Genomic DNA, 12,597 nt, shown 5'->3' on the forward strand with positions numbered 1-12,597 from the left:
AACTGCGGGGATAATTTAATATGCAACTTAAGGCAGTACTCCAGCCATTTTTAAACCAATCTCTATCCACCATGTCTGTTGCATGTGCATGATTCCGACAGGCCTTTTCTACGCAGTAAGAAAATAAAATAAAATAATGAGTTTACTTGAAATTCCCTTACTGAAGACAAAGGGAAGTTGTTGAGCTGTTGAATTCTTAATTATAATTGATCGGAAGGTGGTGGTGTTTTTTTTTCTTCCCGAAAACAGAATGGCTCTGACTGTAATGCCAACTATAATTGAAATGAGAGTTCGATTAATGCACTCGTACTAATATGTTATCATTTCTCTAGTAATTCATTCACATGGATTTGTTTGGCTGAAGCTTTTAATAAAAATAATATCAGATATAATCGTATCTCAAGCTAATAATAAATAGTAAAAAAAAAAAAAAGAGTGTTATTTAATAAAGACATATGTATAATAATTGATAGGGCAAAGCTTTCTAAGTAGATGTTTGTTTAGCATTTATGGAAGGAGTCTCCAGTGTTAACGCTTTGTAACACTCAGTAAGTTTTCCACCAGAAAAAAAGCACACTGTTGTTCATTAATGAACAAAATAAAAGAAATTATCACTGGCAACTCACTGTGGTATAAGAGGAACAAAACCCTTCAGGATATGTTGTTATTGCATAATAATCACCTTCTGGGTTATAACAGTAATGCCAGGTTGCATCACACCACCCCATTGTGGATAATTTTAGTATAATGGCATGTCCCACGTGTTTTTATTTCTTACGCATATTTTGCAGAACGCTTTCGTGAATCCTTCTGCCAAAGTTAGTTGTGGATCTCCTATAGAAATTCGGTTTCAGGGGGAAGAATTTGTCCAATTTGTTACCAAAGTTGTTGTGTGGGCCTGCTACGAGAAAACATCCGGGAACACATCAATTGATTGGAACCAAATTTTAGTGTTGGAAAGTTCAATAAACCGCCACTGCATTGTATAGAAGCATGTTGATGATGATGATGATGATGAGTCTTTATTGCTCACATATACATTACAGCATAGTGAAATACTTTTCTTCGCATGCCCCAGTGTGCTACGAAGTTGGGGTCAGAGTGCAGGTTCAGCCCTGATACGACGCCCCTGGAGCAGATGTTTTGTTCAACTACGCCTGGGCTTCCATTGTAAAGGAGTTTGAATTAGCTGGGGTTTTTTTTTTTTTTTTTTTTTTAAGATCAAGGAGTATGTTGAAATTCTGCACGTGTGCTACAGAAGACATGGATAGAATTTAGGTTGGGGGAAAAACGCAGTACTGCTTTACCCTGCTTTAATTGGTAGGAGCGTATGTACAAATGTTCAAACAAAAGTTTGTAAAAATAATAATAATAATAATTAATTTTTAAAACATACAATAAAGCCATTGAATTTCTCTCGGCATATCCTTCATCCGTCTCCTTTTTCATAGTTCCACTATCAACGTGGGAAGCAAGGCCTTGTCACAGGACAGTGTCTTCACCTCTGATCCACCCTCTCCTGAGACAATTGAAGCTCTTCAAACCTCACACGACAGCATTCACAACAAAGTGAAATCCCTACAGGTATTATAGAAACTTTGTATTTCATGTTCTTGGCGTTACTTGTTGGTGTATATACTTCATCAGAGATTCCTGTTTGAAAGCTTATATACACTATAGCAGGAATAGAGGGCTCAGCTGTGTATCACTCCTGTCATCCTGTTCACTTTAATTAATATTAGAGTTGGCACCTCACAGGGTTTTGGTATCAAATTAACAAGTCTGAACATAAATCCCTAGACACAAGAGCTGACATGTTCCGATTTGACATCTTTCTTTCCTTCAGAGTGCTTTTCAAGGCACAGTCGGTCTGCCTGAAGATGTATAAAACCTTTCTAGTTAAGTGTGATTTCCCCACGCAGTGAAAGTCACGCTTTGATCGAGCTGTTGGATAGTTACGTGCCGTAGCAAAACGGACAGAATCCTAATCAGTTCAGTTTGTAATTAAATACCAGCTGTCAAAATGTCCACAATGTTTCCGCGCTACAGTCAGAATGAAATCATTAAATACAATTTCTTTTCCTTTTCACTTTTGGGGGTGCCAGATTCAGTTCTGTAGTTTTCCAAACATGGTAGAAAATGTCAGAATTTCAGCATGTGAATGTGCTTCATTACCTGAACCGGTACTGTGAACGATGTCTTTTTTAGTTTTCGGGAAGTTTTTTTTGTCTTGAAAGTCATGTCACAATCATTTTCTGCTTGTGTAACCTAATGCCTCGGTCTCCGCCATGTCTGCTGACACTGGGATAAACATAACTGTCCTATTCTTATTGTGGTTAGGTTCTGCCTGAAATTTATGCCACAGTGACACACACTATCATCATTGAACCATAAATGTTGAGAGTGCAGTGATGGTGTTCAGCGAAGAATATTTATTCCTACTCGAGCTTCATTTTAAAGGGGCCAGGTCAAATCTGGGTAAAGCTTTCTAAAAAGCCTATATGTATCATGAGATAAATACAGTCATCGCATATTATGAATACATTTGTATGGGATTTTATGTGTTGTTATAATTGTGAAATGTGTTGCACTTTGTAGCAATGTCTATTATGAATTGTTAATAGATTTAATATAATGCCTTAAAGAAATGAACATAACACATTGTCATTGGCAAAGAAACTCAAGTTCAGTATTGTATTACATTAAATCATGTACTGTTATTATGGTATTGTACCATGTGTTGTAGCATGTTATGTAAATTGTTATTATTAGGGGACCAAGCACCGAATGTGCTTAGGCTTCTTGTTCTTCTTCCTCTTGTTGTTGTTGTTGTTCTTCTTCTTCTTCCTCCTCTTCTTCTTCTTCCTCTGCTTCTTCTTCCTCTTGTTGTTCTTCCTCTTCTTCTTCCTCTTCCTCTTGTTGTTGTTCCTCTTCCTCTTCTTCTTCCTCCTCTTCTTCTTCTTCCTCTTGTTGTTCTTCCTCTTGTTGTTCTTCTTCCTCTTGTTGTTCTTCCTCTTCTTCTTCCTCTTCTTCTTCCTCTTCTTCTTCTTCCTCTTGTTGTTCTTCCTCTTCTTCTTCTTCTTCTTGTTCTTCCTCCTCTTCTTTTTCTTCCTCTTGTTGTTGCTCCTCTTCTTCTTCTTCTTCTCCCTTTTGTTGTTGTTGTTGTTCTTCCTCTTCTTCTTCTTCCTCCTCTTCTTCTTCTTCTTCTTCCTCTTGTTATTCTTCCTCCTCTTCTTGTCCTTCCTCTTCCTCTTCTTCGTCCTCTTCTTCTTTTTCTTTTTCTTCCCCTCTTCCTAGGTTGTCTATGGTAGCCCATAGAACAGTCTGGTAAAACGTTGTGAAATTTGGCACACTGGTTCGGGAGGGTGTAAGGAACATTCTGACCAAATTTGGGCTAAGTGCTGCCAACGATCTAGCAACACCATTGAGTCAAATTTGGGCCTAATTTGGAAGTAAATTTATGCTCGTAACTTTTAAACCATGTGTCCAAAATTCCAAGGCGTCACTGGATTCCCTGGGTCGAGACGAGTTCAAAGCCCCCTATGATGTCAATTTCTGCCTTATTATTATTAACAGTATACTAAATGTACAGTATAATAATGTATAAATAGTATTTGTAAGCTGCAAGCTATATAAATTTATTCATTTATTTTTTAATGATTCTTAGTTTGTAATGGATTTTCATGAACAGTTACAACAATGTGCATAAGGCTTTATGAATGCATTAAACCACAGTAAGAACATGTCCGTAGATATTATATATAACTAGAAAGTGTTACCAAAAACTGTTGCAGGTATTTTTTTAGGGATCTGATTCTGTTTTATTTGTTTTTTTTAACATTTTAATGTTTACGTTCGCTGTGCAGATGCAGTTGAAGCAGGCGATCCGACTTGGCTCTCCTCCAGCTGTTATCTCTGTGAAGAAGAGTGAGGATGGAGAGGTGGTTTCGGAGGATGACGGTCTGCCATGCAGTCCGCCGGAGTACTCCACAATCCACACCGTGCTCACAACTTCCTCTCAGAGGGTATGACTCTCTGCTTCCTGCTTGACTTCCGAAATAATGGAATTTCCAGCAAGTGCTGGAAGTGATTTTAGAAAACAAAGGAGCTTTTTAAAAAAAAAAAAAAAAAAAAAAAAAGACATACAGGGTGTCCAAAAAAGTCAGGAACCAATGGCAGCTGAGAAAATGCACAGAGTGTAAGGGTGAACATGTAGAGCTTTTGTTGTAAATAATAAATACAAAATGAACTATATGTAGCTTTACTCTCATTGATTCCTGACTTTTTGGACACCCTGTACTCCCCGTACACCCTGTACTCCAAATCTATTTGTAGAATTCGTACAACTAGGCACGTCCCTTTATCAGACATCATTGAGCAGTCAGGACTGAGTTAGCATGATAGCATCAGACATGCGGAGACTGGAAGCTCCCTGCTGAGTTGTCTAAATGGATTAATCCTGCAGCTTGTCCTCAGTCGGATTTAATTAACGCTGTCTGTACCTGTCTCTCCATTTCAGGACTCTCTGTCTCCATGCATTACAAAAACATGAAACAGCGTGGCACAGCACTAGTGCTGCATTTATACTCGTCTTTACCCTGTCTATTTTCAACACGTTCAATACTGTTCCCCTTTTCTTTTGAGTCACCTATTGACGACCGAGCTCCCTTTTTAGCGTCCAGGTTTCTTTCTCTTCCCACTGCAGAGAGATTTAGCTTTCTTTTTTTCTTTTCTTCTCCTTCTCATGTATCTACAATCAGATAGAGAAACCGTTTGATGGCACGAAGAAGGACAGCATTGTGTGCAATTTGCAATCACAACTCAATCATGACTAAAAACGAGTAATAGTTAACCTGAGAATAGACTCGTTAGCAGTCAGTAACATTGAGAAACATCACTCTATCAACAATTACACCGTTTTTTTTATTCGTTTATGTGGCTGTACTGTCAGACTCAATGAATCACCACCTTCTGACCAATCAGATTTGAAAATTCAACAGTGCTGTGGTATAATCTGAGTCTTTTACTAGTCATCGTTTGTGTAGAGACGGGCGACGATCTAATCCAGAGGTCTTGTTCTTTCAGGGTAGCTAGAAAATATGTGGCCATTCTTAATAATGACACAAATACTGTATGCTAAGGAAAGCATATTCTGGACAAAACCCTAATACAGTCAGCTCCAAAAAAAATGATCTGGTTGAAGGATTGAAAAAACAACTAACTAAATGGACAACCTTCATCATTCTGTATTTAGACTAAAAACTACTAATGGGAATTAAGGTGGTAGGAACAGCCGTATTAATAGATAAACTCTCACCTTTTCTCTTTCCAGTCATCAGGTGTGGTCCAGAGGAGTGGCTCCCTTAGCCTGGAGGGATCAGACAGCGATGATGACCAGGTTACACACTCCTCACTTTCTCTATACAAATGTAATTGAAAGTGTACAGTTGAGGTCATAAGTTAACAGCGGCTACATGATGTCGAGATCCATCTCGACATCATGGGGTGAAAGGTGAAAGGGGTGAAATATGTAGAAGATGCTGGAAAAGCAAAGAACGTGCAGGACCTGGAGGATTTTTCTGAAGAAGAGTGGGCAGCTTAACTGCTCAGGACAAACAAGGGACTCGTGAACAAAAGACTGTCAAAGCGTATAAAGTATCATTTAAAGAAATGGGCTTCATTGCGTTGACATTCTGTGGTGTGATGGAAGTGGGATTTCACAGACTAATAGAGCATATTGAGCATCATTACAAAGTGCCTAGTAGTCATTGAGGCATTAGTATTCATTATTCAAAATCACATTAAATATTAGTTTATAGCTGTGCTACCAGTTGAGATCATTGTTTTTATTAGATGTGTAGATGTGTAGATTTTCAATATCTAGATCGATCAAAATTGGCAATATTGACAGGCTGCGTTTTTTTTTTTTTGTTGTTGTTGTTTTGTTTTTATGTCTTATTAACTTCAAGAGAGAAAGAAGAGAAGCTGGTGAGAGAGCAACTGTTTATAGCTGCTATCACGTAAGAGATAACAGAAACTAACTTGTCTTGTAGACTTTCCACCATATTAAAGGGTTAAAAAGCTTGACATGTCATTTAATACTAATTCAAAACGCTAACCGTTGGCAAATTGCTATGGTATAAGAGGAATAAAACACTTCAGGACATGCTGTTATAGGGAAATAATCCACATAAGGGTGGTAACACACTTGCAACATATTGTATATATGGCGTAAAGCCTAACTCCTGCTATATCTGACTCAGTAAGGAAGTGTCTTACGCTCTTTTAATCACATTTTCTAAAAACTATTTTAGTGATCTAGTGCGTCCTCAGTGCCCGCTACCACAGTTAACCAGGCTATGAGTTCATGATCTGACTGTAATGACGGGCCTTTCTGTGCCTCGAGTCATTTCTGTAGGATTCATCATCTGTTGCTTCACTCCAGAGGTTTTCATCAAAGTTGTGGTGAACTCTCATTCCAGTGGCTCGTCTTGGCAGTCTTTCTGTCTGCCAGAAATGGGTTATTACAGTATACTGAGGCTGCCAGGCTGAACCTCGCCACAGCACAAACACTCATTTCTCTCATAGCCTATAGCCACATGGCACTCGTGATCTCCATACACACAAAGAATAGAGCGCACACTGTTTTGTTTTTTTTTTCCCCTTTCCTTCCCTTAGGATTTCCCCAGCTTTATAACTGCTTCTTAAAATGAATCTGAATATCAATGTTGCCTTTAAAGCCTTTAAAGATCTGCAGTTTTTGGACCTCCATCTAAGAACTTGATGGGAATTTTTTTGTTCGGATTCTTACAGTAAGGGTTCGTTTGGAAATGTTTAAAGATGAGATTGTCCAATCGGATCTTCAGTGTTTGATTGTTTTTCTGTTTTGTCATGAATTTGAATACAATAATAATAGTTTCTAACTGTAATGCTGGTGTTGGCTGGATATTTTTGTTTGATGGATCAGTAGTGACATAGAGGCTTTGAAAACATGTATACCAGTGCAACACCGACTAATAAGCCACTACCATGTGGGTGTCACGCCTGTCCTGGGAATGGTCCACCACCCAAATAATATTTAGCAGCATTTCTTGGGTGGTCTTTTCCCTTGGGTGTACCTGATAAAATGTCAAATCACCTTTGAGATTTCTGAAAAAGCTTTGTTGTTATTGAGTGATCTGTAGGGAATACATAACGTCCTTGTTCAGGATCTTTCACTTGCAAAAAAAAAAAAAAAATGGGAACAGTCCTATGTTTAATAGACATCTGTGTATTTTGTCATGTCATACTCACTTAGATATAGCTTTGTTGAGGAACCCACCACTGCTCACGTAATATATTAAACAGGCTGTTTTTTATGAGGTCAAAACATATTATCAGGTTTCTAGCCATCGGTGATGTCAGAGCAAAAAAATGCTGCCCCTCACCCTTGTCCCACTGTTGATCCAACTGGAAAAAGCTTTTTTTTTTTGTTGTTTTTTCTTTTGTTTTCAAAAAAGGAAATAACTTAAGACACCAGTCAGAGTCCACTAAAGCTGAGAGGAAAGAGTCATGTTTGGGGTTTCGGGTTTCAGACTGAAAAATCCGTAGTACATTTAGATCCTTCAAAACAATAAAGGAGAGCAGCACCAAAAGACTATTCTTAGGTAAATGTGACCTTAAATGAAACAGGGCATAAAACATATTGCTTATCTGTTTCTCCAGTGGTTATATGCAGGAAGGAAATTCATGAATATATTCTTAACAGTAGGGCAAGTGAAAGGCCAATTATGTTTCTAGGAGCAAGCTAGTTCTAACCTCCATCTCCGCTTGTCCACTCTGCTCTATTCATTTGTGGATTATTCTAGTAATAATTTCAATGGAAGCTCTGTACAAGGATAGAAAGACAAACAAAAGTGTCTGTACATCTGCAAAGAACCGAATATTATCTTTTGTAAATGAAGTATTTCATTAAAACCACGTTGCTGGTTATGCATGGTAATGGACATGGATGCAGATTGTAACTCTTCCTTTCTGTTGTCTATGTATGTAGATGTCTGGGGCTTCATCGAGACCAGTAACCCCACTTGCATCCATTCCTGTGGACTTCAGTGAGCCAGCCAGCTCCCTCTCCTGCCTGGACTGTTCCGCTGCCCACCATCGCATTGCTGTCAAATCCAGAGCCTGTGCTAAAAGGAAGCCTGCCAGTGTGAGAAATCCCTAACACTCACTCACTCACTCACTTTTCTGGGAGCTTGAAGTCATACCGAAGGCTTGTTTATATGGTTTTAGACCCTCCTCAGTTTGTAGAGCTGCTGGAAAGCATTTTTGGACCATGTCCAAACCCACCACAGAGATTTGTATTTACTTATGTGAAATTAGCCAAGTAGTTTGGCTAATTACTTGGGTGTACGGAAGTAGATATTTAGACATCGTATGACAGCCTTTACTGGGACATTTTAAACAAGCAACCACTTTGATTGTATTTAGAGGGAGCTGTTACAAACCAAGAGAAGGGACCTGAGAGAAAGAATACTACTTCGAGACACAGAGGACAAACTGAGAGCTGCAAGAACAAGCACAGAAGAGGAGGAGAATAAAGGTACTTCACATGCATTTCTCTGCTTAAGTCTGACAACAGGATATTCATTTTATATCCAAAATATGTGTACACTCTCAAGAGAAAGTTTCATTCGTCATCAGATAATGTTTCAAAAGATGACGAGGAGATCAGCGAAGTCCAGGAAGACTCTGTAATAAGCCCATCAGTATTAGCACAGAATGAGGAGGAGCTGCCGGCATCTTCTCAAAGTCAAAGATCATCTACGATTTCCAGCCCCGCTGAGGCTTCTGAGGATGACGAATGCGTCCCTGACAAGGATCACATCGCCATGTCTGGGATCCTAGAATCCTCCTGGGAGAATACAGTAACACTGAAGCTCCAGACTGATGACTTCCTGCTGGATGAAGGATGCGAGGTTGTCTCAGAAGAGCAGGGTTCACTGCTAGAGGAAGTGCTGAGTTCCCTGAAGGGCCCCCTTGTGTCAGGCCTGGTGCTGGAGTCTGAGGCTACAGTTGAACAGATGGAGGTTGGAATCTAAAATTTGAGGGGGATAACCTCTTTGTGTAGTTTTAAAAAAATAGGCCTTAGTAATCCCCAAGCAAAACATCAGACAGTGTACTCTAACCATATTTCAATCTTGTCATGTTCTACCTCAGGTTGAAGACACAGCTGAGGAAGATGTGCTAGATAACCCGGATGTGGACGACACGACAGAACACCCTGACTCTACAGATCCATGTTCAGTCCTGGACGACCAATTGCCTTTTGAAAACACACTTTCTGAATCAGTTACACTTCTACAAGAGGTAGAGAATGTTTTACAGGAAGAAAAGGTGCCAGAGAGGCAAGAGTTTGCTGAGGATGTCCCATTTGAAGAAGATCTGCAATTGCATGAGGGTAGTATTGAGAGAGAGGAGTATGAGGTTGAGGAAGACCAAGACTACAGGAAGGACTTGAAGGAGGAAGTAGCTGAAGACGGTGAGAAAATGGACTGTGCTGGGGAGGAAGTAGTCATGGAACAAGAGGATGAGGACACAAAAATGGAGGAAAATATGGATAAGGAAGAGAAGCATGAGAGTGAGGAAGATGCAGAAAAGGAAGCTGATCAAGAGGAGCAGATGATGGTTGAAGACAATAAAGAGGACGATGATGGTGAAGAACTAAATGAAGAAGAAATAGAAGAAGAAGAAAATGAGACCAAAGATCAGTCATGTCCATTAGACGATGAAGAACAAGAGACCGAGTCGAATACAAGCATTAAAATTGAAAGCTTCCATGAGACCGACCGAAGTGCCTCAGTGTCAACAGAGGTTGTGAACCAGCCTGAGGATCTTTTAGCACAGGAGTGTACTGAGCAACCTCCCTTTATGGTCATGACCTCTCTTGAGCTCAGTTTTCCCAAGAAAACCTCAAACCAGCCCAAGGAGACAGAATATGGTCCTGAAATTTTACAGGAGGACGCCAATGAGCAGCATGAACTTCTGGAAGAATGTGAAGATCAGTCCACAGAAAGTCTGCAGATTGATGATGAATCTTCAGAGCTGCGTCAAGAGGAGGTGCTGTCTGAGAGTCACCAGTCAAGCTCATCTGAAAGTGAGGCTGCTAAAGAGTCAATTCAGGAGGTCTCACCATCTGCAACAGATGATCCTGTATTCAACAAGTCCCCGAGCAGAGATCAGTCTTCTGATTCCATGAGAGCTGAGCCATCTGCCAGCCAAGTGGAGACTCCGAGTCTGCCATCATCCCCTCTCCAGAGAGAGATATGCCAAGCTGATGAGGACACAACCCCAGAGAACCCGTTTGGAGTACGGCTGAGAAAGACGCCAGTTCTGCACCGCTACGCTTCTGAAGTAGAAAGTCCACCTCCCAACACGGAGCCCATGGAGACACAGAAATCACCGTTCTTAGAGCAACTTTCCAGGAAACCTGCTTTACCCAAGAAGCCTGATCAGGTGGCTGATGGTGTTGTGAAGCCCAAAAGAACCTCAGGTACTAACTGTTTATTCAGTATCTACACTCAATGATCTAACTAGCTATCAAGAATTTATTTATTTCATGAAATGTTCCTTATGGCTTGGAGTCAAGAACGCAAAGGTTTTATTTACGCAGTAAAGGGTACAAGGTGTAGTGAAATGTTTAGTGGTTGACACTGTGACTGTGCAGCTAAATAGACAGGGAAAACATAGTCATGTGATTTTAATGTGCTAGTTAATCAGCACCATTATGATTAGCTAACTTTAACTTATTAACTAACCTCGCACATATCACAGCCTATTATGCTTAAATGTTAAAGGAAACCAATGAACATAATGAATACATTCTGATTAATTGTGCTGCCCATTTGAGGACATAGCATTTATTATAGTCGTGTTGTGATTTTTACAGATGTGGCTGGTAAAGCGTCAGTGGAAAGCTCAGAGTCTCCAAGCTGGATCTCTTTGGCCAGACAGAAGCAGAAAGTCTTCAAAGAGAACTCCCTGGACGAATCACCTGAGAGCAAGGTCGCTACCCAGGTGAGTACTCTTATCCATATCCTTAATCATCAATCTTACCAAATGCAGTGCCCGCTACTAATATTGGCACCCTGGGTAAATATGAGGGAAGAAGGACGTGAAAAATTGTCTTTATTGTTTAACCTTTTGTCCTCGGGCAGAAAATCAGCCCCAAAATATTAAAGCGCCACCCCCATATTTAACTGTGGGTACTTTTCCATATGGCGACCTCTCTGTGTGCGCAAAAACCACCTCGGGTGTTTATTACCAAAAAGCTCTATTTTGGTTTCATCTGCCCATAGAACCCGATCCAATTTGACGTTCCAGTAGTGTCTGGCAATCTGAAGACGCTCGAGTTTGTTTTTGGATGAGAGTAGAGACTTTTTTTTCTTGAAACCCTTCCAAACAACTTGTGGTGATGTAGGTGACTTCGGATTGTAGTTTTGGAGACTTTCTGACACCAAGACGCAACTAACTTCTGCAGTTCTCCAGCCGTGATCCTTGGAGATATTTTGGCCACTCGAACCGTCCCCTTCATTAAATTCAATAATTTGTCTCATTGAGTCCCATTGTTGAAACGCACATGCGTGAGGAGTCTAGCTAGCTGAACTTCAATCTTGCTACTCTTAGCAAGCAAGCAGTAAGTGATACCAGGGACATTCTATGGCATTTGTTCAAGATGAACATTATCATAGCCCACTTCACTCACTATTGTAAAATCTAAGAATGTAGTAATGGACGGTACTCCGGTGCTGACGAGGTACGCTTTGGTCAGACCTGCCCCCAGATGGAGAGCTTTTGATCCTTCAGATGTACAAAAGGTATGCAGGCGTGTATGTGGACAGCACGGTTTGTCCATATACCAAAATTAGTCTGTAAATAGACTTTGAAGGAAGATGGGGGAAGAAATTTTTTTAGGGCAGTGAGAGTTTAACCAAGTCATCTATTCATGTATAATTTACAATATCAGTAATATCAGGAATTTACAATATCGGTGTTGTTGATATTTCTTCCCCTTTGGTCGAATCTGATTGGTCAGAAGGTGTTGATTAAGTTTAGAACAGGACGTCTCGGAGAGCAGTTCAGCTACGAGACAAATCGTGGGTTTATATTAATCCACTTGCTGTAATACATTAGCGTTTCTAAAAAATAAATAAATGAATGAATAAATGATTTGAATATGTCTGATTATAAATGTTTAGTCATTATTTTCCGTCTAGGGAACACATAGATTTTGTAAGCTGGCTCACTTGTTTTTTTGTTGTTTTTTTTTGCTCAAGATTTTTGTTTTGTTTTCATTTTCATTTCAACTTTTCTTTTCTAGGATGAATTCAACAAGAAGGGTTTAATGGACGATCCGTCAAGTCCAGTTACCAAGGAGCAGCTAAAACCTGTTGCTTCACCAGTTAAAGGTAATGAAATTGTTGCTTCAAATACTGTATAAACCTTATCAAGATACACATGCATGGTTATTCTGTTTGTATCTCAAAGTGCAGCACCAAACAACAGCTGCTAAAGCCTTTCGTTTAGTTATGGGACTGCTTCGAGGACAACCTGGAGGAT

The 12,597-nt window shown here is 39.8% G+C and overlaps 1 protein-coding gene across 4 annotated transcripts in view; it reads left to right on the forward strand.

The window, feature by feature from the left end:
- zgc:66433 (uncharacterized protein LOC321250 homolog) overlaps positions 1-12,597 on the forward strand; it is a 32,047-nt gene that overhangs the window by 18,483 nt on the left and 967 nt on the right. For all 4 annotated transcript variants that reach the window (XM_053631677.1, XM_053631678.1, XM_053631676.1 and 1 more), the window contains exons 4-12: positions 1,452-1,584; positions 3,867-4,025; positions 5,333-5,398; positions 8,033-8,188; positions 8,470-8,581; positions 8,683-9,068; positions 9,199-10,531; positions 10,928-11,055; positions 12,359-12,446. In XM_053631677.1, the coding sequence (XP_053487652.1) occupies positions 1,452-1,584; positions 3,867-4,025; positions 5,333-5,398; positions 8,033-8,188; positions 8,470-8,581; positions 8,683-9,068; positions 9,199-10,531; positions 10,928-11,055; positions 12,359-12,446 (2,561 nt within the window). The remainder of the gene's footprint in view (positions 1-1,451; positions 1,585-3,866; positions 4,026-5,332; positions 5,399-8,032; positions 8,189-8,469; positions 8,582-8,682; positions 9,069-9,198; positions 10,532-10,927; positions 11,056-12,358; positions 12,447-12,597) is intronic.

This window comes from Ictalurus furcatus, chromosome 8 (genome assembly GCF_023375685.1).
Source record: "Ictalurus furcatus strain D&B chromosome 8, Billie_1.0, whole genome shotgun sequence".
In the NCBI taxonomy this organism is placed as follows: Eukaryota; Metazoa; Chordata; class Actinopteri; order Siluriformes; family Ictaluridae; genus Ictalurus; species Ictalurus furcatus.